The sequence below is a fragment of the Achroia grisella genome, unplaced genomic scaffold (genome assembly GCF_030625045.1).
Source record: "Achroia grisella isolate CSIRO2021 unplaced genomic scaffold, CSIRO_AGI_Agris_v1 utg204, whole genome shotgun sequence".
NCBI lineage: Eukaryota > Metazoa > Arthropoda > Insecta > Lepidoptera > Pyralidae > Achroia > Achroia grisella.
Window position 1 is genome coordinate 4,357,682 of NW_026712703.1, and position 23,890 is coordinate 4,381,571.

The 23,890-nt window shown below is 33.6% G+C and overlaps 3 protein-coding genes across 7 annotated transcripts; 1 reads left to right on the forward strand and 2 right to left on the reverse strand.

Annotated features, from left to right (window-relative positions):
• Positions 1 to 1,539: 1,539 nt before the first annotated feature.
• On the reverse strand, positions 1,540 to 2,820 carry LOC131841890 (cytochrome c oxidase subunit 7A1, mitochondrial-like). The gene is made up of 3 exons (XM_059190254.1): positions 2,659 to 2,820; positions 2,055 to 2,228; positions 1,540 to 1,764 (listed from the first exon to the last, which is right to left on the reverse strand). Exons 1-3 carry the CDS (start codon positions 2,731 to 2,733, stop codon positions 1,621 to 1,623), a joined length of 393 nt encoding a protein of 130 aa, XP_059046237.1. The 5' UTR covers positions 2,734 to 2,820; the 3' UTR covers positions 1,540 to 1,620.
• Positions 2,821 to 3,185: 365 nt separating this feature from the next.
• On the forward strand, positions 3,186 to 4,129 carry LOC131841891 (ubiquitin-ribosomal protein eL40 fusion protein). Of its 2 annotated transcripts, none has more exons than XM_059190255.1 (3): positions 3,186 to 3,277; positions 3,538 to 3,769; positions 3,878 to 4,129. In XM_059190255.1, the coding sequence occupies exons 2-3, from the start codon at positions 3,544 to 3,546 to the stop codon at positions 4,039 to 4,041; spliced, it is 390 nt and encodes a 129-aa protein (XP_059046238.1). In that variant the 5' UTR covers positions 3,186 to 3,277; positions 3,538 to 3,543; the 3' UTR covers positions 4,042 to 4,129. The 2 variants fall into 2 exon arrangements, with proteins under 2 accessions (XP_059046238.1, XP_059046239.1); XM_059190256.1 differs by lacking the exon at positions 3,186 to 3,277 and adding an exon at positions 3,339 to 3,468.
• A 1,851-nt stretch (positions 4,130 to 5,980) lies between these two features.
• On the reverse strand, positions 5,981 to 15,693 carry LOC131841912 (WD repeat-containing and planar cell polarity effector protein fritz). 4 transcript variants are annotated; one of them, XM_059190287.1, is made up of 14 exons: positions 15,536 to 15,693; positions 15,161 to 15,456; positions 14,670 to 14,794; positions 14,047 to 14,213; positions 13,587 to 13,701; positions 12,201 to 12,431; positions 11,555 to 11,688; positions 11,169 to 11,289; positions 10,827 to 10,956; positions 10,338 to 10,485; positions 9,634 to 9,791; positions 8,727 to 9,379; positions 7,840 to 7,960; positions 5,981 to 6,445 (listed from the first exon to the last, which is right to left on the reverse strand). In XM_059190287.1, exons 1-14 carry the CDS (start codon positions 15,610 to 15,612, stop codon positions 6,390 to 6,392), a joined length of 2,532 nt encoding a protein of 843 aa, XP_059046270.1. In that variant the 5' UTR covers positions 15,613 to 15,693; the 3' UTR covers positions 5,981 to 6,389. The 4 variants fall into 4 exon arrangements, with proteins under 4 accessions (XP_059046270.1, XP_059046268.1, XP_059046271.1 ...); XM_059190285.1 differs by having other exon boundaries at positions 7,840 to 8,053; XM_059190286.1 differs by having other exon boundaries at positions 6,355 to 6,445; positions 7,780 to 8,053.
• Between the last annotated feature and the right edge of the window lie 8,197 nt (positions 15,694 to 23,890).

The following is a 23,890-nucleotide window of genomic DNA, read 5'->3' on the forward strand; positions in this document are numbered from 1 at the left end:
CTTAATAACGTTGCTCTGTTGTGTGCTATTTATGAATATTGCGTAGCATCAATAATATTTATAAAAAAATACTTTCAAGCTACTACGTGTACATGATTGTAATGGCCAGTGTTCCATGTTATACAAAACTAAATTATAGAGATGTTAAAATTACTATGTTCTTTAATTTCACTTAGGCCATCTATAAACTGGTTTGATCCGAATCCGATCAATTCTCTATTCTGAGGAACAAAATTGAGACGCCCTGAACTGATATTCAGAAAGCTTGGGTTTAAGAAGCCAACAGCATTGTAAAAAGGTTGCTTTATTATATATATATCTGGGTAGAATGCCCAGTTCCTTATTCCAACTGACTGCCATCAATTTTATGATTTTTTTTGCAATCGATATAGTAACAAATATGGTACGTTTACTCTTTCCTGTTGAATTGCCAGTCACCACGGGTAAAGCATATCTACTTCTTGATTACATAAATAGGTAAATCATTGTTATGGTTACTTTTTATTTACCCATATGGTTCTCATAGCATTTTACTGGGATGTGAAGAATTAGAATGAAATCAAGTCATTTAGGCTATCGTGGCGAATTCAACCTAATTACATACATTCTTGATGGGCCTAATAATATTCTATCACCAACGATCCCTTCCACTCTAAATCTACCTGGGCAGGTCAGTAAAAATTCATGTCTAAAATTAAATGACCTACACATTAAAGCTCTAATTTAGCCACGATAAAGATCTTTTTTATCGTAGTGTGATTACAGTGTATTATAATATCATAGCAAGGAGGTAGTTCAGTCAGTAACTGTTCCTCTCTGGTTACGTTTGCGTACGGAATATACGAAGACATACCCTTATACACTAGAGGCGACGAAACGCTATTAATGGACCCATTGCTAGGAATGTACCAGGTGGATATCCACACGATATGCTTGGAAAATTTGCATGGTGTGGGTGAATAAATGTATAAACTAAATATGGAGTGGGCTGAAGTTGATTTTTGGTAATTGGGAATAGTGACCCCATTGCTAGCAATTTAGCAACAGGATGCCATCGTGGTTAATTTGTCACGATGGGCTAATTAACCAAACTGCATTCTCGCCCTGTGTTACTTCACAGTATACGCTTTTGCAGGGTGGTGCACAGTTCAGTTTTTCTAGTCTTTTTCGTTCTTACATTAAACCGTCAAAAAATTTGGCGACCCAGACAGAACGAAAGTAAAGATGGGGTCAAATTTAATATAGTACAACTGTATTCTATGGTTAAATTTGTCATATTATCATTTATTCTTATCAGTTAATATCAGTAACCTATCATGTGATATGTATATTTGGTTATGTTAGACCAAGACTATTACGAATAGGAATTATTGTAGGTGAAAAACAACTTTTTTTCTTATGACATGTGTCACTTCATTAAATATTTGTTTATAGGTGATGGTGACTTAGTTACAATTTGTATCTAAAAGATTAGGTTATTTTATATATTGCCTTTCTTCATTTAGAAAATGTGCAATGTACCAATTAATTACAATACCATTTAATTAGATTTTTTTATTGTTCACTAAATACAATACTTGTAATCTTATAACAGCCAGCTATGTGCATTTATAAATTAATTTAATCTTGTTTCTTGGGGAAAGCATGGCCATAGATGGTGTGGAATATACCAGCAAGTCCAACAACGCAGAGAGCCATGGTGAGACGGTAAAGCAGACCATCCACAGGGCCTCCTTTCAAGAAGACTGGAACATCATCATCTTTCTGAAATGCAACAAATACATTGAAAATCAAAATTACTACATAACTATAACACTTTCATCTTTCCATTTAATATTACACACAGAGTATAATTTAACTTTTTAATGAATACTTAAATAATTGATATTTTTTCATAGATTACTTAAAAGCAACATAGTAATAATATTATTTACAACAAATCAAGACATTTTAAATAATATGATCCTCAGAATATAATTCAGTATAATTCCTCTGACTTCTTTCCATGCAACTTAAGAACAAAATAATTGATGCTGATAAAATACATTTTATACCTGGAAAAGTTGTTGTCTCTTACGGATGGTTTCAGATACAGGTGGGTATGGTGTGTTGGTGCCTGGTATAAGTTTTCTTTGGCCAGATGGTGCACTGGCCTCAGTCACTGTTGAAAGTTGTGCAGTGGTATACTGGATTGTGGGCGTCTCCACTCGTTGCAAAGCAATTGGTGCCTTAATAGAGAAATAAGTGTAAATGTAAGATTATATATTATAATTAAATTAATATTTATGATATGACTGGGGATGGATAGATGGATGGAAATCATATTAAAATTTATATGGTATGAAAAAAACGATTTATGATGCAATGTTGCAATGGCTTAGTTATGTAGATTATTAAATTCAACGTAATAAAAAGAAATATACCAGGGTTCACAGGTTCCATCTTCAACCTTAAATTTCCATACATCAGAACGAGGCCACTAGAGCGACCGTGTAAGTACATAAGTGCTTTGTAATTATAGTATAAAAATTATAAAGTCTTATCCACATTAAAATACAAAAAATTGATATCGGGCAGAGAAGAAAGGTCTATTTTAATCTATTCTTCAAACATAGGTTGAAATTTATAGTCTTGGGTACAAAAGAAAATTATACGTACAACTGGAAATAGTGGACTTTGTAGATGTGTTGTAGCGACCACACGGCCAGTAAGTTTGCTTAATTGGTGATACATTTTTGCAGTTATTTGAAATAATAGAAGAAACCCACGATTTAAGCTATTACGAAACAAGTACTTATCACAGTGAGAAGTAGATGCGTTCTGAAATTAGAAATCTATAAAAATAACAAATATAATCTGAACTTCTAATGTTCCGTTGCTAACAGATTACTTGTTTTTGTTAAGTATATTACATAGAAAGACATATAATTAAAATCAGTTTTATAATAAATTATATTCGTTAATAATTTCAACTATTTATTCCTAATTTAAATTATTACAAGTTTTTGAACATTTATTACGTAGCTTGGTCGAAAACATTATTAAATAGATTATACATAGATAAACTTTTCTTTTGGTTCCATGTAATATGTAGAAAACCTCATATTAAAAGTAAGTAGTAATTCTAAAATTCTTTAATTAAAAATGATATAATCAAAATATTGATATTGATTACAAACATGTAATTATTATTTACCTATTTTTGAACGAAACTAAACCGGCCATGTCTTTTCTTTTGACTTTGACAGTTCTTTCTTTGAACACGTTTTAGCAAAAGGTGAGTATTTTATTCGGTAATTTAGTTTATTTGTGAATTAAATATTGTGTAAAGCTAACTATTTCCTAAAATTATAGTTTATTGTGGTCTAGTCTACTGTTACCTTATTACCAGGTTACTTATTACTGAAGTTCGAAATTTAAAAATCCGCGTGGTATCGCAGTGACTGGAACGATTAGCATTTGTTTTAGGTACTTTCAGTCCATGGCAATTGTCCGTCATAAAACAATGTATGTATAATATAAAATAAAATCTTTCAGCTCACAATGCAGATATTCGTGAAAACCCTTACGGGTAAGACTATCACCCTTGAGGTGGAAGCGTCAGATACTATCGAGAATGTTAAAGCGAAGATCCAGGATAAGGAAGGTATACCTCCGGATCAGCAACGATTGATTTTTGCTGGCAAACAACTGGAAGATGGTCGTACTCTTTCAGACTACAATATTCAAAAGGAATCCACGCTTCACTTGGTGCTCAGACTTAGAGGAGGTATGTTTTGTATAAAACTGATTAATTTGATTATTATATATTGGTATTACAAGTTCATTAAAATCTCTTATGATAGTACAATGAATAGATTTATAATTTTTGTTTTAGGTACCATTGAACCATCTCTCCGTATCTTAGCTATGAAGTACAATTGTGACAAAATGATCTGCCGCAAGTGCTATGCTCGCCTCCACCCTCGTGCTACCAACTGCCGTAAGACCAAGTGTGGACATACCAACAATCTCCGCCCTAAGAAGAAGCTGAAGGATTAAATAAAATTAGATTTATTTGCATTTTTGACCAGCAATTTTACATTGTAAAAATGTAACAAAGCCTATAAATTAAAGTGTACCAACTAAATTTGTGTATTTATTTTTGGAAAGTAGGATCAATTATTTTTAAGGATAATGGAATAGAATAGAATAGAATAGAAAATCATTTATTCAAATAAACTTAATTTAAGCACTTTTGAATAGTCATAACAATTTGTTTTTTATCTACCACTCGTTCGGAAAGCTGTCTCATCACAAGAAGAATGAGCAAGAAACTTGTGTGTTGCTCTTTTAAATAATCCTTGTAAGTTTACATTTACAAGTCGAAACGTGTGAATACAAACTACCAACAAGCACTAATTTTTTGGGTCAAATATAATCATGCAATAAGATTAAATCAGTCGTAGTGATAAGAGCAGACCAGTCCCTACAAGCAGCACTCGTTCACGAGAATGACGGATGAGTCAGCCATCACTGCGCTCGACCATATTTTAGGGAGCCCATTGACCCGGCCCACCACGCCGCTACATGTCTGGACATTTTAGTGAGCATGACTACTCATTCCACACGACCACGTCACAGCTACAAAAATTACTATATGGTAGTTACAGTATTCGCACTTTACATAAGGATGCATGCGGCAATCAATACAAAAGCCGCTACGCTATCATATATCAAGAAAGCAGTATGAAAATTAAAATTATAACGTTGTCCGCAAATAAACTTATTCTTGCTATATATTGCTATCATCTATAAATTCATCTATCTTATAATAGGCTTTTTTACATAACATTTGTTTAATATAAGATTTGAATTGCCTCTCTGTAAGATTTAGCGTAGACTCTGGCAGTTTATTATAGAATCTTACGCAATTACCATAAAATGAATTACTAACTTTGTGTAGACGGCATTTAGGTAAAATTAGCTTATTTTTATTGCGTAAGTTTCTAATTGTACAGTCTTTAAGTTTCTTGATTGAATGGAATTGTCTATTTATAATATGTAATGATGTATGTAAGTCTGTTAGCTCAATATGGTAAATTCAAGTGATTAGCCACTTTGGGGGACGGGATCACTAGTAATGTGAACCAGTGATCTAGCCTATGGTTAACAATGTACCATGTCAGGTGGGCCCTGCTTTGGTAAATTTATTAGGATAGTCTGACCTGACCCCAGGCTAATTTTAGCATATACTGGTGCTCCATCAGTGTAAACCATTAACACAAGCAGGGGTACAATATCATTATACATTAAAAGATAACCAATTTACAGAGTGGCTATGTGGACCATGTCAGCTATACCACCTGACCCTGAATTGGAACTAGTAACTTCATTGCTAAGAATATACCATTTCTTAGTAATGAAGCTACTAGTTCCAATTACTGACAATCTCTGATACTACAAAATCCATTCATCTCTGATCTTCAAGACTATATACTGGACTGGTATAAACAAGAAAAGGGAATGATATATTTCTTACATAGTAACAAAATGGATTGATACATAATAATTGCAACTTAATAATAAAATGCTAGGTAGAATAAATAATAATAGAGGAACAATAAAGAGTTTAATTAATCAATTAATTCATTCCAGAGGATACACAAATTTACTTTTTTTATAGGTATTTTAATACATAAATAAAAGTACCCAGCTTCAAAGTGAAGATAAAAAAGTTGATATTTATATAAAGAATAAATAAACATAAATTACAATCTAGGAATAGTATCTGGATAAAAATGAAATGCAGTTTCACAACCATTTCTATAAAATTTATTCAAGTATATCTTATTTATAAATTTAATACATTGTTTAATAAATGCAACAAATTTGTAGGCAAATACAATATTACCTATAGGTACCTTAAAATATTAGATACTATGGCAGTACAACAATGCAAACTCTCTATTCAGTTATTACCAAAACCAAACGATAATTTATATACACTACTAATAAAATTTGTAGATACAACATAGTCATTGTTCATTGATTTAATAGATATTCTATTTAGAACCCACTTCAACTTCTTCATATGTTAAAAAATCAAGACGACTACGGAATTATATATGCACGCATATATCATAATATTTATATTTTTTTTATTAGTATAAAATAGTATAAATTTATATGTTCTTTTGAATAGTGAGATATCAATTTTCTCTTTTTTTTTCAGGGACAAAGGTACCTAAGTCTATTTTTGTATAAAATAATGAAATATAATAAATCATTATAAACAAAATATACATCGATTACTATATCCTATCATATCTATTAGAGTAAAAATATCAATAAACTTCGTTTTATTAAAGCTATAATGGACGGATTTCAATTACATCACTCGAATGTGCTTACACCATTCCGAAATGAACAACCTTGATCTTAGGTGGTCTTTCTGGGGTTGATTCTGAAATAAAAAAGAAACGATTAAATGATTATTGAAAGGAAACGAAAGGGAACGAAAAGGTTGTGGTGTATTCTAATGTTAAAACTTGTTTTATAAATCTTCATTAGTTAGTAAATGGTACAAACTCTATTGTAAATTTAAAGTCTCAATTCAACATTCTGCAATGTCCGCGTGTTACTAATTAAAGATGTTACATGAGGTATCTACCACAATATATTCAATATAGATTATACAATATATGTACGGTGTATGAATTTATTTCATATTATTTTTTATATAATTGGAGTGGCAAACAATTTGACGGCCTGATAACTGTCTGACTTGTAGCCGTCGCTTATATACATTAACAGCATCACGTTATGATGGAGCGCTCGTAGTACACCTTATGTGTTGCCATACAGGACGTTTAAGACCTTGCCTTGTAATTTCACTGCCTTATCTCACCATTCAACCGAAGCATACTCGGAAGCTAAAATAGATGAGAACGAGGTACCCACGCAAAAGGCTGTTCAAACTTTAACTAATTGGTTAGTCATGCTCTGTGCTAGTGAAATTAGATTGTAAGATGCAAATTTAAATGTAAATAGTGCGTAAGTTAGTTGTCTCATGCATGTGTTAGACAATACAGGCAGAAATGGACTACTTATATTTATAACTGACAATGAATGAGTGACATGATAGTAAGGTCAGTTCTGAAATGCCAACCTCCAAAACTATAGTTCAAATTGAATAAGTACCACGACAAATGATTATTAAATACATAATAATAGTAATTGTGACTGAAATTTACAGCAACCCGTTCTGACAAATCTAGCAATGTCAGTCACAACTGCTGGCGTTAGAAACTTGAAATATTGCATTCAACTTGCATTATGAGAGGGTTTCTTGGAATAACTGTGCGAACAGGAAATAGCAGTTTTCTGTTGACAAAGTTAAAGAAGTAATTTAAATACAACGTAGTTGAAGTTTTTTTTAATTATTTAGAAAACAGGAATGTGAATGCGTTAGTTTATCTTATATACAGACTAACTACTCGCCCCGACTTCGCTCGGGTGTACATGTATTATACATATAAATCTTCCTCCAGAATCATTCTATCTATTAAAAAAAACCGTAGTTTTAAAATTTAAGCATACATAGGGACACACAGCGACAGCGACTTTGTTTTATACTATGTATAATAATGATGATGTAGAACAGATTGAAAAGATGGTTATGTAAAATAAATAGTAACAAGCATTGGAATCTACCGAAACAATTACTGATAGATGAGTAATAATGAAATGATCAGACAAATATTGATACAAGCAATGAAGTGCAAGATGATAACAAACATGACACGTGGTGGCATGCGCGTAGTGTGCGTCACACTTCGACGTAGTCGAGCGAAGTACCGGCGGCCGCTTGGAGATGGGGCGGTTGTGGTTGTGACGGTGACGGTCGGGGTGGCAACGGCTGGGGCGGTTGTGATTGGGGCAGCGGCGGTTGGGGCGGCAACGGCTGGGGCAGCGACGGCTGGGGCGCGAATGCTGCTAAATACTTGTGAGGCGGGCACAGTGGTAGACTGTCGGCTAATTCTCGTTCCGTTTCCGAGCAGACAGGCGAATCCTGTTACGGTATTTTACGGTACATTAATTTATTTACACTTATTTGTCACAGTAAAAATACCAAGCTGTAACAAATTAGTACTTATGTGTATATTATGAGCTTTAATATTATAAACTCTGGATTCAATAATTTGAACAAAACAGTAAGAATGATTGACTCTTTCATGGCGCAATGGTCGAGCTCGTTGATGACTGATTCACCCGTCATACTCGTGTACGAGAACACTATGACTAAAAAATAAGAATGATTGACTCTTTTATAACGCTAAGTAATTTCTAAGTTTGCTTTTTAAGCTGTGTTTCGGCGTGAGACATAGCAGTGAAATTATAGAGTGCCAAGGTATAACTTAGTCCTCAGGAATAGCAATGCATGAGAATAGAATATTATCTCAATTGTATCTTGTCACACTGTATCCTATAAAGCTTTTTATATTACTGTTCTTAGTTATCCATAGCCACAACTTTTCATAAAATGGGCACGCTAATAATAACTTCTTTCCTATTCCACTTATACATTCCTGAAAAATGAGTTTACTCCAATTTAATATACAAATGATGTACCATATAAACGGTTTAACTGTATTTAAGTAAACTCACACATTTAATTAGATGTGGCTAAAATAGTTTAATAAGATGTTTTCAAAACTTAGTAACAGGAACAAAAAAAGACTTACAGATACAACAGCAATCGTGACGGTGTTCGAAAATTTAACTTTATTTTTTTCAATCGGTCGATTTGTACTTCTCTGCGGCGTACAATCTGGTCTCATTTGTGTACTTAGATTTGTATTCGAGTAATAGTTATTATTGCTGTAGTATCTATATGTTGTGCTAGGTGCTTCGTCTCTTAATTCCGTTTGGTACATATTCCTAAACTGGCCGGATGCCGTTTTTTCTTCTTTCTTAGGTACATCCAAGTTCGTTCTTGTTGGTACTTCACTAATTGCAGCAAGCATTTGTTTTGATGGTTGCTTAGACAGCATATTATCCACACTATGCCATCTCATGTTTTGTGTTAACACTGGTTTGTATTTATTATAGCCATTGGATATTATAGTGTCATCTCTTAGGTTAGTCCAGACATTGTTGTCTCGTTCTAGGTATTGATGGAGGTTTGGACGAATACTGTTTGTGGAAATTGGTTCAGTTTGTGTTATAGAAACGGGCATTAGTGTGGGTTGAGGAGGGAGAGATGGTAGCGACACTCGAGGCAACGGTGGTGGTTCAGTTTTAGCCACTTCGGAAGATTCACTAGTTTCAACATCCGAATCTGAATAGGAATGTGAACAATGTGAACCGCAGGAACACGATCCTGAACAGTCGGACTCTAAAACAGATAAAATACGTTTTTAGTAACTGTAATAATTGCCACTATACATGTATTGAGATAAATTAGATAAGGTCAGATGCAATAAAATTATTTGTATTTTTTATGAGACTGGAATGGCAAAGAGAGGGTTAGAAATGAGAAAATATTTTTTTATTTATTCATACACTCTCCCCCAGCCGAAAGGCGTTCACGGTCCTAAGAGCCGGGTGCTGGCCACTTTAGTGCATCGTACAAAACCTTAAATGGATTACCGGTGGGTTGCAAGCGGGCGTAGTGCGCAGCGAGGAGTGCGGCCTCGTCGCGTAGTGCGTGCAGACCGCGGCGTGCGGCCGCACTGCGAGCGTCCGAGCACAAGTCCCACGCCGCCAGCTCCACGCCCAGGCTCAGCGACGTCTCCACCCGCCCGCGTCTGTCGTATGGACCACACCTCGCATTAGATTTCACAGAAATACTTTTCGCAACAAACGTTTGGGACATTATTTTGGTGGAAACACCAGTTGTATGGTGTTGTGATAATTTCAGCATGCCAATCTATCGACCTCTAGACGGCCTTGAGTTTAACGGTTTAGCATACCACCTTACTTCCGATGGTAACGCGTACTATTTTTCGCATGGTACAAAAATTTGTATTGCGATGATGTATGAGGTGATGAGTAGTATGCTTGTTTGTAACGGTATGGACGTTTTCCATGTATATATTTACCAAAAAAAGTATATATACAGGTATGTATTGTCTAGTATCCATAACACAAGCTCTGCTCACCTTGGGATTAGATGACGTTGTGTCAAGTATCAAAGAAATATCTATAAATTGATATATTAATTCATATTCATATATTAAGAGAAGTGTTTAATGTTTTCGTAGGAGCTACCCGAGTTGGTGATGGAAGTTTCCCGAGCTTCGGTTTTTTAAGTGACCATTCATAAATGATGTATTCGTTTTGGAATGAGGTACCTGAGCAGGTGATGGAAGAGTTTCCTGGCGAGGTCGTGCAGCGGCGGCGCGGCGGGCGCGGCGGGCGCTGCGGCGGCGGCCAGCGGCGCGCGCGGCGCCAGGAACGCTCCCAGCGCCGCCTGCGCGCTCTCCTCCGCCGCCGCCCACGCTACGCATGCACCCACACACACATCGTTTTAACTAACATGGTCTACACCAGTGATTCCCAACATGGGGCCCACGTTTTCGAAAATTCGAAAATGGTCTTGACATGAGATCGACTCTTTCGCTCCGGGCCATTTAAATGCAATACTAGATTTAGTGCCAAAATTAATCAAAAAAGCAAAAAGTTTGTGAGTATGGATGGATATTTGTTACTCTTTCACGCAAAAACTAGAATATTAGATAAGCTAATGTTTACCAAGGCACAAATTGTACGTATTTGGAAGTCGGTTAAAGACAATGAGGGTACCTGTATAGTCTAGTATAATGAAATTATAGTAAGTATACCAGTTTTGCTACGCAGCGCTGCACAAACTATTTTGTTGACGGCCCACAAGCAGCGGGGTCCATCCTCATCCCAATCCATGGCTCGCAGAAGCGCCACCGCGTTACTGTTGCGGCCCGCATTTAGCCACGCCTGTAAATACAATTTAACTTATACTTTGTTCACTATACCATGATAGGGAAGCACATATTTAAAGAGAAATTATTGGGTATTGCCTTAAACAAAAAAATTGGTGTTTATTTTTTAGATATGTATGGAACTGTATTCATCTATAAGTTTTAAATTGCCTTTATTTTACATTTTAAGCGTTTTAGACATCTTAGTTTTATAATAACTGATAATACCGTCAATAATCGTGGATGGGTGATGCGAAGTAATGTGAGAGGGCCGCCGTTGAATGTTGTTAATACAAATGGACCACTAACGGCATTGTATGTAGCTAGGATCTGCATACGGCTGGCATCCCTGTAGGTCAAACGACATATTTATAATTTACTGAGCTGGATCTATATCCAATCTAGAATCATTAATAATTGTGAAGGATAATCTAGAATCATTATTAATTTGTTAGAAGTGACACTCCTGGTGCTGTGCAATGCTGATCTTACGACTTCATTAATATTAGGTTAAGTCTTAACGGTTAAGATGACGACACGTCATTATTAATCCTCGTAGTATTAAAAAACAGAGCATGAGTTTTTAAATATATGTAATAAATGCACACACTTACCTTAAATATGAAGTGAGATCTAAGCATTTGGTATGATTGTGTAGCAGAGATAATGCGCGGTCGAAGCACTGCAAGCGACCTCCCTCTTCCACAGCCACAATTAATTCTCCCGCCCATCGCACGTCAGCTGCTATCTAAAATTAGCGATAAAATCTCTAATTTCTAAAATTCTTTATTCTTAATTGAACTGGAAAACATAATGTCCTACATGAATAAATGGTTTTGACTTTTACTACGAATACATTTTTTAATCGTAATCATCAAGTTTCGATTTTTGTGACATTTATATCAAGGTTTACTCTCCTTGTAATAGGAAGAAAATATAACACTGTTTATATGTTGCGTCTGTTCAATTTCATACAAATTAGGAGGTAATTTCTTGCATCAAACTATTTACATAGGTCCAGAAGGTTAGACATGAATGTATATATATAACAAATAAATATATAAATAACAAATTAATTACCATCAAGAAGGATAACATCTAAAAATTTCTTAATGTTGTGCTGGTAAGATTACATATTATTACTTTTTTATTCCCAGAATTAATATAGTAATCATAACGAAAAAATTATATTATTTCAAATATGACCTAATAAAACCGGGTGTAGTTCCCGCACAATTTAGACGAAGAGCAAATGCTTACAAAGCCAGCCTTTGTAGAGTGCGTAAGTCCTGCTATGTTGTGTACAAGATGCAGTGATCCGTCGATGCAGGCTGCAAGTAGTCGCGTGCCGCATGGCGATCTGCGGGCGGTCCGTGCTGGCGCCGGCAACCACACGCGCGTGCCGCCTGATCGCGCGTTCGACAATTTCGTGGCTCGTTCGCGCGATCCCGACGATATATCGTACCGCGCCCACTCTAAATTGACACCGTTCTGGAAAATAATGACATTTAAGGCAGTTTTAGAATAAATTGTGTATATTATTGGTTGGTTGATTTCTATTTGTACTGTATATATAATGTTATTATACGGACACACGAAAACAAAAGAAAATGTTTTCCTGTAGCTTTTTGAACCTTCTACATAAGCAGTGTGCATATAGAAAAGTGCTGAAGCACAAATTAACACTCGCTGATGAATGAACTACGCCGCAATGTTACAATTTCAATTTTTTTTAGACTACTATGGTGGCAAACAGGCATACGGCCCATCTGATGGTAAATGGTTACCGTAGCCTATGGACGCCTGAAACACCAGGGGTGTCACGTGCGCGTTGCCGACCCTTAAGAAACCTTCTTGAAAAACCCCATGCTGTAGTCTCGTGAGAAAACCTTGGCAAGAAGTTCATTCCACAACCTAAGTGTACGCGGGAGGAAGCTCCTCTGAAATCGTACTGTCTGAGACCACTTGGGTTCCAGCGTGTGGGAATGAATTCCCTGTCGAGGGCGAGCGGTGCGATGGTAAAAGGTGGCCGTAGGCATCATGTCGAACAATTCCTCAGAACACAGTCCGTTGTATAATATAGTAGTTGTACAGTTTTAGATATTGGAATACTGTTAATTTCATATTACATCTCTAAAACGTTATGTTCTTGTTGTTATCAACTGATACAACTTCTGAGATAAATTTTTTAAAATAACATGTAGTATTTTTATTTTAATAAATTAAATATAAGTTTAAATCATTACATTTATTTATACCCGCTGGATGCAACTACCGTAATTAGCATTTGTCGCCTTACTTGCGAAAACACTTTGCAAGAATATGTGTGCAGATTGATACAAACACCACTGTATACACAATATTGTGGTTGTCCTTTTTACTGCATTTACTGAGAAAATTCAAGTTACTTAAGAGTGGGCTCACATTAAAGTTCTGACACAAGGGATTGGCGTATTAATTGCTATGCCCCATTCTTAGTATTTTTTGAAAAAGTTTATTACTTATAGTGCTTGTATTGCATATGGTGACAAAAACAGTCGGTTTTAGTCTTGTTACCAAACAATTTTCGACATCATTTGACCCTAGTATTTCTTCATACAGTATGTTTACAAAAAATAAACGAGAATAAAATTATTTGAAACTAACCTGATGACATGTGATTTGTTCAATAATATGAACAGTATTGTTTTGTTTTTGGGTCAGGTCTGCTGATAAAGTTTCATTTTCAAGTTGATGGTATGCTTTTAAATACATCTGCTCTCTGTAAACAACATATTAAGAGGAATGATAAAAATTAAGCATCAGTATGATTATACAATATCTTATAAGAAAAAAAATAGATATATATATAGTCAAGATTAGATTGGATACATGATTATGGGATATTTCTTCATTAGCAAGTAATGAGACATTTCTTAGAATAACATGTATATAAAAGAGCAAGTTTTATGGTCATTATTCTAGTGATGAGTGAGACAAAATGAGTGTCAGAATAAACGAATATGACTATTCAAAAGTGCTTATATTAAGTTTATTTATATATAATAAATAAAATATTATAATGTTTAGTTCTGTTAGTTAATATTTTTGCTGAGATATAATTTACCCTTCTATGTGGTATAAGTGTAAGTTGGCGTGGTCTTCGAGAATAGGGCTCCAGGGCGCCGGTTCTGCGTTAGCTGTGCTCCATACCAGCACACGCACGCCATTCCCTGCCTCACACCACGACACGCGTCTTTCAGTGCGACGGGACCCACCTCCTAATTCTACATTCTAAAAATGAAAATAATTTAATAACAATTAAAACCTAGGAGAATACACACAGCACCATCAAGCTAAGCTGAGCTTGTGTATTAGGTATAGCACAACTGTTATTAATGCTTAAATATATATTTTTGTAAATACATAATATACATAGGAATCACCCAGACCAATAGACACAATCATATTTATTAATACAAATGTTTATACTGTGCGAGGAAACGAACCATCAATAATTAGTAGTAAGGCAGTTCGCTAAACCACTAGACCTCAGAGGCCATCAAAAATTGGAAGGGTATTATGTGCAATGTTAAAATAAACTTAATATTACTTAATAATAAAAATACATTACAAACATAACAATTTATAGTACAATGGTATTTTTATGTTACTATTAAAATATTAAAATTAGTACTAGTTTTATATGGCATACAATTTATATGTTGGTAATCATGGTTTGGAACAAACCTGTATATGTGGGTCTCTGTCTGATATGCGGCAAGGTATACGGTTTACTGGAGTTTTCCCAAAAGTGATTAAAGTTGCCATTCTTTCTGTATGCGTGAACATAAGATGAGAACTGCATAGTACAACTGAAATAGAAAAAAACAATAGATCTGAAAACTATGAGTAAATTTAGAGATAAAAATACTTACATTAGTCATACTAATATTATAAATATGAAAGTATGTCAGTCTGTCAGTGCCTTTGCTTTTACAACAAACAAAAACAACTCAACTGATTTTCATTAAATTTATGTTTGACAGTGATACACTACCTACTACCATACCTATATTCATCCTAGGGATACTCCTAGGATGAATATAGGTATGGATATATACGGATAATATCTATATATTGTTATCTCAAAACAAAAGTCAAGGATGTAAGTAACCATTAAATAGACTTTCAATTTTATCTTGTATTCAATAATAATATTTACTTAAACTTGGATATACCTCCTGTAACAGTTTGTCCAGCCAGTTTTCCAATACAATATCTATCAAACAGTATTTGGGTTACATCTAAGCTGTTTGGTTTTATGGTGAGGTAGGCAATCGCTCCTGAAGAAAATACCATGGTGATTAGAGTCTCGTTTGTCCATTCACACAGGACTATGCCACGTTCCATTTTCGATTCAAGCTGACGAATTTGCCGCGAATTCGATGATCTCCAGCATCCACCACGACGCTCGTAGTAATTCCTTTTAGCAGCATCGTGCACTGATTCTTCCAACCTTTTTTTCGTTTCATATCTATAGAATAATAATTACAAGATAAATGAATACTTTGAAAAGTTAATACAGTATGTTGAATGTTTATGACAACACGTACTTAAAACTTTTGAAGTCGGTGTTCTTTAGATTTATACTATCGTCACATGTTAGAAATTTTATATGGTAATTCAGCATTATTTTCACAAAATATATATACGTATATAATTAAACATCTTTAGTTATTATTTTTTTTGTATAAATATTTAAAAAAATATATACAACTATATAAAACAAAACAGTAAAAGTTGAAATTATGGAATGATAGATTGACAGATTGAATGTTGTGATTTTGTGGTGGGTATGTCAAACTTTCAATAGCTTTCGGTTCCAACTGTCTCTTCTTTGGGTAATGTAATACCCACGTTACAAAATATTCTTATACAAATCTATAGTCAGTCATATTATAGTAAAACCATCGGACGATCAAAGTATTATCTTGTACAATAAGCTTACAAAATTAATGTTTAATTATTTAGAGGATATAAAGAACGTAATCTGTCACAGTGTCATTATTGGTTTAATACTTTATCTATCAAGGTAGATATTGTACCATTTTAAAAAGAATTCCATTTAGAGAAACATGTCTAGCTTCACATAGTATAAAACAAAGTCGGCTCCGCGCGCCGCTATTCGCTTAGATCTTTTAAATTAACAAACCTTTCAGAAATAGAGTAATTAAATATGTAGGTTTATATGCATACTATGTGCGTATTATGTATAATATAGAAAATCTGAAAATATACATGATTTGTAACGCACCGTCTATAATTTAAATTTTAAACCTAGCTGACGTTACCTCATGATAAGGTATTTGTTACGTATATAAATTAAAATATCGATCGAAAGTCTTGAAACCCGCGTCTAAGTACTAGTCGATTAGGATTACCACCTCTAGATTAGATTACTCCTTCCTAGCAATGGCATCTTAATAAAAATAGTAGATTTATACAGGAAAATTCGAAAGCTGCTAAAGCTTAGAGTTTGGGTTTCTTACTGTTTGGATCGCCTGATAAAGCTTTTCGGTTTCCGGAGGTTGCTTTTTAATTCTTCCAACCGTTAAAATGTCAATGAACAACTTTTCATACTGCTGACTAAACACTGTTCAACGACAGCAAATGGTCAGTTTCCGCTTACAATAATAATGTATTACGTGTATCAAGTAAATAGATAAAACATAGAAATTGAAAGTATTTCAATTATTATTTATTCCGATATCGTAGCGAACAGAACTCATCATATTCACCAACAAAAGAGTTCCAGGTACCTTCAGATTACCGAAACTCTTTAATACAGAACTTAAACTTAAGGAGGAGGTTAAGTATTTGGGAGTCATACTAGACAGTAAACTTCTCTGGAATAAACACCTTGATTACAAAATTAACAAAAGCACAATTGCATTTTATCAATGCAAAAAAATGCTGGGAAATAAGTGGGGTATCACACCGAAAATAACTCTTTGGCTATACACATCAATAATAAGACCAGAGCTGGTATATGGGGCCTTGGTTTGGTGGACAAGGTCGAAACTCACGACCACAGTCAACAAACTAAGATCTTTTCAAAGACTTGCGTGCTCCTCAGTTACCGGATGTATGAAAACAACCCCAACAATGGCAATGGAAATAGCCCTTAACATAACACCCCTTGACCTATACATACAGCAGGAAGCAGCTGTAGCTGCCATAAGATTATACCATCTTGGTCTATGGGGCAAAAACCATAACAGTTCTCACACAACCATCCTGAACCAGGCAATCGAATATGAACCTTTGATTGCCGCTCCGTGTGATAGAACTCAAGCATACCACTCATTCAACAGGAAATACCAAATACAATTGAAGGAGGTGGAAAGAGACCAATTTGCAGTAAATGAACTACGCATATACTCAGATGGCTCCAAAACACAGAACGGTTCAGGAGCTGGAGCACATTCCCTCGACCTCAACATGAACATATATATACCGCTCGGAGAACACAGTTCGATCTTTCAGTGCGAATGTGTTGCCCTGACCGAGGCAGCAACAGCCGTGTACAGGTTAGGAGTCAACAATTTCAACATTAAATTCATATTGGACAGTGCAGCCGTGCTTAAAGCACTATAGAACAGAAAATCCAACAGCAAATTAATAATCGAGTGCCACATAGCCTTGGAAAAAATTGCAACGCACAATGGAGTAATTATCCAGTGGATAAAGGGACACAGTGGATCATATGGCAATGACGCCGCGGACGAGCGTAGCGAGAATAGGATCTGGCATGGTGGTTGCAGGCCCCCTCCCGCTTATGCCAATACCCTTCTCGCAACTTCGCACCTGGATTCGCCAGAGATCCACCGAAATACAAAACCAAAGATGGAACCTAACCACTGATTGCAATTAGATTTCGCTTTTATTATTTAGCTAAAAATATATTTTCATGTAACAATTTCGGTTCGTTTTATCTCCGTTATAATGTAAAGGTTATACAATCTACAAGGCTTTCTTCATATTTTAATAATACAGAGAGAAAATAGGGGGTAAGTAAGTAGTCAGTGTTCAGCACTAGTTGTAAAACTATTATTTATATATATATATACATTTGGAACTGGTATTCATAACAGGCATATATAAAAATTGTTAACAAAAAGTGTAGATACATAAATCATGAGTATTTATGTAGACACTTTATTAAGGTGTATGATGGTGATAAGATTCCTCATCAGTTTTCTAGAACAACTTTGTGGGCAATACGGTGCTCCGACACAAAACCAGAAACATTATAGAACACATTTTAATTACTGAAAATGTCGATGAAAATTATAGAAAATGGATTACTAATGTAGCGGTAGTAAAAAATTATTATTTGCATATAGAGTTTATACATTCCCCTTTACATTACAAGTAATAACAATTATAATTACCTGAGCGACACAAAGCAACTTTGTACCTATAATTAATTATATCTAATTAGTATCTAATTAAACCCTGAAATAAACAGTTAAGGAAATATATTCACAATAAGTTTTTAACTTTAAGTTTGGTAGGTATAATTACTAATTTATTACCGATCTTACTTCTTTTCTCATATGTCTTAAAAATTATTTGTGTATTTTTTATCATATATAAAAATGTGTATTATTATTTTATATCGTAGGTACGATATAAAATATATTTATTGCATAAAGATAGATTTATTGCACATTTTATGAAATTATTATTAAAATAATAGGTTATACTATTTTGCACACTTGATATATACTTATTTAATTAATGATGACGTCGTGTTGTACCTACAAGAAGTACAAGAACGTAGTGATTACTTGCTCAGTGCATACAAATTTGTAAAAATAAACAAAACGATATTCCTGATTTACGTTCTAATGTTCCATATTTAAACTTATTGAAGGCACATCTATTGACTATATGATATCATTATGCAAACAGTAGCACTATATTTTTATTATTATAAAGTTGTCTGTGTGGGTGTTTCTTATACTTTTCTTACTGCTGTTAAATAGCTTCAATTAAAATGTCTGAAAGCTACTTGTAAAAACATAGCACACAACAACAGCGGGATTATTATACTAACAGATATGTAAAAATAGCTGAAAGAAATTAATTTCTTTGTTAATTTTTTATTTCAGCGTTATTATTAATAGTGAACCTTATAATGTTCCTGTTAAGCTTGGTTCTTGGGTGACGTAAACGAAGTAGTAAAATAAGCAATACAAAGTTTTCAAAGGCGCTATGCTCTTTGAGGGTATAGCGATAGGGTTTCATCATTCTTGTGATTTCTATGGAAACACCTGAACACAATAGCGATTAACGATGTGGTTAACGGACTATTAAAACAGTGAACAACAAATTGATCTAATATCTTTTGATTTATAAGACTGAGTATTTACCTATAAAAGGTAAATAAATACTTATATTCCAGTTACTAACCTACTGTATCTTGACTTTTGTATTTCTAAATATATATGATGTTTTCTTAAAAAAAAGCAAAAAGCAATTCAGATGGTTATTTATTGGAAATTCATAAATTTGTCATAGTGGTTTACCAAGACTTCATTTGTGATATGACGGGGGCAGAAATAATTACTTGACTGAGGTATAAAAATAGCCTTTGTCCTTCTCAATGCCAAACCATTTTGGTAGGGCCTTTTAGGACTTATTTTATTTATATGGTTCAAATTATGATTGCTTGCTAAGAGAATGTGGGCTCTAAAAAGAATGAGGTTCCCAATCGAATTTAATTTTTTGTCTACAGGTTCTTATAATGTCTGACACTTTTTATGATGTGGACAGAGACAGAGATAAAAAATATGAATTTAAAAATATAGGTATTTTCCTAAATTTATTTACACTTTTTCGTGTTGTATTTATTAAATTAACATTTACCTGCTAGATGCAAAATAATATCATGTGGATAAACATATCTATATTCACGTAAAATTAATATACCATCCTTAGAGACCAAGTTTTTAAAAATATCGTAAACAAAGAATTATGAAGATTATACCTTAACCAGGTATGTATATATTTCAGTATGTTATCTACCTAATTAGACCATACGAATGTAATCTTGAGTATGAGAATCGTGATTATGAGAATCGTGAGTATGAGAATCGTGATTTTAACGGCCAATGGTTACGGTTATGACTTGATCAAATTGCAGATATTCGGAGTGACAAAATAATTGTGATAAAATGAAATACTTGTAATAGCAGCCATCTGGCGCCGCCATCTTCTAAATTCAACGGGTGCCATATTGAAGCTAGCACATTTCAGGTAGGTTGATATAGTAAAGAGAAATTTTAATTACTTAAATTCACCAGAAAAGGCCTTTGGATAAAATTAGAAACGATAAACTTTGACGTTATCATGGTTTAATTACGAAAAAGTGCTTAATCTCAAAAATTTCTTGAATATTCCTATAAGTACAGGTTTTTAGGCGGATATTAACTCTATAGTTCTTTTCAGAGCATAGATTGTATCTCTATGTCACATAAACGAACAAAATATACTTATTTGGCGTTTAACTGTATATTTCTACAATTTATGATATTATTAATGTTGGGAATAAAACTCGAGTAGATCTCTTTTTCTATATTATTTTTGTATTTTAATTCGACAAAGACTACTAAGTAAAGAAAAACTATTATTATAAAAAGTATAGTATCGGTGAAGATTAGGTACATGCTTAGTGAATTATACAAAAAACGAGAATGAAAACTTTATGTTATGCTTTGTATCCGTTGACAAGCTTTGGCGCTCAAGAAAAGTAGTAACATTTATTTATATTCCTATTGTTATGTATGTTTATTAGGTATATCGTTTGTCATATGATATGTATTGTTTATTATATAACTTTTTAAATAGCGATATAAGTAAAATGTTTTCTAGACTAATTTTAGACTAATTTAAGAGTTCATTTTTTAAATTATATATACCTACTTACTCAACCTCTATGAATGTCAGTCTTCTGTAAAACAAATTCTACGTCTAGAATCCATTATCACGCTAGATGTACTAAACAAATTATTGTTAGTACACTAGATATTTAAATTCCCTTAAACTTTTTCTAAACATTTAAAGATCTCTGTGTTAAATATAGTTTATTTTTATTTATTCTATTGTGGTTCTGCTGGTATTAGCGAAAAACTTCGAATATTGTTCTTTATATTCTGACTATAGCCCTATTCAATCGTTAGATATAGGTATTTATTATTAGAAAGAACTTTATGATGGATGATTCTGGAAAGATTTTGTGAAGTAAATTACAATTTTTAGGGCGAATATCGCCAAGTTTTTTAACCTTGCCAAGTTGTTTACAAAAAACTCTAATAACGCGCCGTTATGTTGCATGGGCTGAATTGAAACTCCTATATAATATCATTAATTTCTTGTAATTGAACCCAGTGGATCGTATATCACCACACTAACTCCAGAAATATCTGCCTATTCATTTTGTTATGAAAAGTGATATTTTGTGAAGTATTTACATTATCACGCCGTTACGTAGTATTTTTACGCAAATGACGAGGGTGAAGCAATAAAAGAAGAAAAATCACGTGTGAGCATCGATAAATGAAGCGAAAAATATACTAGTGATGTTACAATGGTGTTAAAGCCACTGTCTTTATTCTAGTTATAAAATCCTACTGATGGAAAAGTCTAACTATTTTGTGTCTCGTGAGAAAATGTTTTTGTGGAATAGATTTTAACGTAATTTTATAACTATGTACTATGTATGTACGTACCTAGTTGTGTTATTTGAAGTGTTTTCTCATTTAAATATTCATGCTGACTCTTTGATCATTTTCCGAATTAGTGTAAAATATGCGAATCGATATATTGTTGAAAAGTTTCTAACATAGGCATTTAATTATTTATTTATTATTTGTATATTGAGAATACTAAATGGCATTAAGCTCGCTACTTTTTAATAGTGCAATCAAAAAATAGCGAGCTTAATGCCATTTAGTATTCTCTCTAGCTATATTGCCTCTGAAACACTAGTTTTCTCAAATAAATATTTGTTTTCGGAAATAAAATGGCTCTTGCGGAGAATTCGGCGAGAAGTAATTATCTGTAGATGAATACTCTACTAACCTAATACCTTCGCAATTCGTAAGTTATATCACAGAATTGGAAGACCTATCAGTGTTTTTATAGAGTAATATTACGATAACTTTAAAAAGTGACGTCTTTATTTATCTGCAGTTGCATAAGTTCTGCCAGCAAATAACTAGCTATCTATTATATAATTCTAAAAGAAAGGGAATACTGAGAAAATGTAAAAAAAATAAGTGATAATATAACGTACAACATCGCAGTAGATACCGCAGCGCTCCAGTCTATCGACAAATGGTTTAGTGAATTCGCAGTGTTCGAAACGATAGATTTCGCTTCCCCTCGCAGGCTATGCTAGGCAGGCATCACTAGGATGTTATTCATACGTTTTGGGAAATATATTTGGATGTTTTTGTTTGAGACCTTGCTCCCATTATCATTTTAGGAACGATTTGTACCAATTACGTGATTGCTCTGTACCTACTCTACTTATACCGATAAATATGACAGAAATAAATAAAAAAAATTAAATAATTGTATAAAATTTACATGTTTTATAAGTACATGCACATATAAGATAATATTACAAGTAAATCATTTTCATAATTTTCAAGAATTCTTTTGAATATTGAATAGTTATACCTATATAGCTAAACTTGTCCGACTTCAAATGAACTGTATACACAGGCGCCCTCGAGAAACAATTGGAGACAATTGACGAAAGTTTGAATAAGATTCGTCCACATTTCGAATTAGTACAAAATTGCGAAAGTACAAACAAACGGGGAACTTTGCTTTATGTTAATCGATGACCTACTTACTTTACAAATAAGTTAAATATTTTTTATTTACAATAGGTGAATCAGTTTCTCTGCTACATGTAATAATATACAAGTCATATTTCTTTTTAATTATTTAATAAAACCACCACACTAAATTACTGAATATATTGAGTATATAAGTATATATTGAATGAATCTTATTTAGTATCTTACTTCTTACTGATATTATAAATGCGGAAGTTTGTGAATGTGTATGGATGGATGGATGTTTGTTATTCTTTACAAAAACTACTGAATGGGTTTCAATGAAATTTCACAGTAATATAGATCAGAATAACACCTAGGCTATTACTTTCACGCGGGTGATACCGCAGGAACAGCTAGTGGTTAATAATGTATCATCCAAGTACCTAGTACATTTTGTACAAAGCAAGGAAACAATTAATTGCATTCTTTTTGTAGGTATATAGGTATTTATGTATCCTGCGGAAACAGAAAGATTGTAGGAAAAAATCTACAACGAATCCGTATCTGAATAACGAACTGGCTTAATTAAACTCGCAGTTTGTACAACGTCGTTGTTTGTTTCAATTAACCAGATTACCGACCTGAGCATATTTAAAGCAATTATAAGTTTTTTGTAAACACAAATAACATTATTATTTACAGACGATTGATTTGAGCCACAGAGTTAGTAGGTATACTATATGGTTTGAGCAATTTCGTCGAATGGCCTCCGAACTTATTTTGATACATCGTTGACGTGTCATTTATGTATAATAATAATTATGTAGGTAATTATATATATGTATACATGTATATACAATAGTATATACAAATTTGTACAACTTACTTTTACTAGAGTTTCAAATGAGTAAAATAGTTGGTGCGTGAGTGACTTTAGGGCATTATTGTGATACCCATACAGATAGGTAGGTATATTTTATTTTTTTCATTAGTTTTTTTTTTCGGGGAGTCTATAAAAGATTATTTGACTGCCTCGGTGGTCTAGCAGTTTAGCATACCGCTTTCCTTCCGATTTTTTGTCTGGGTGTTTGGATGTTATTTATATAAGTA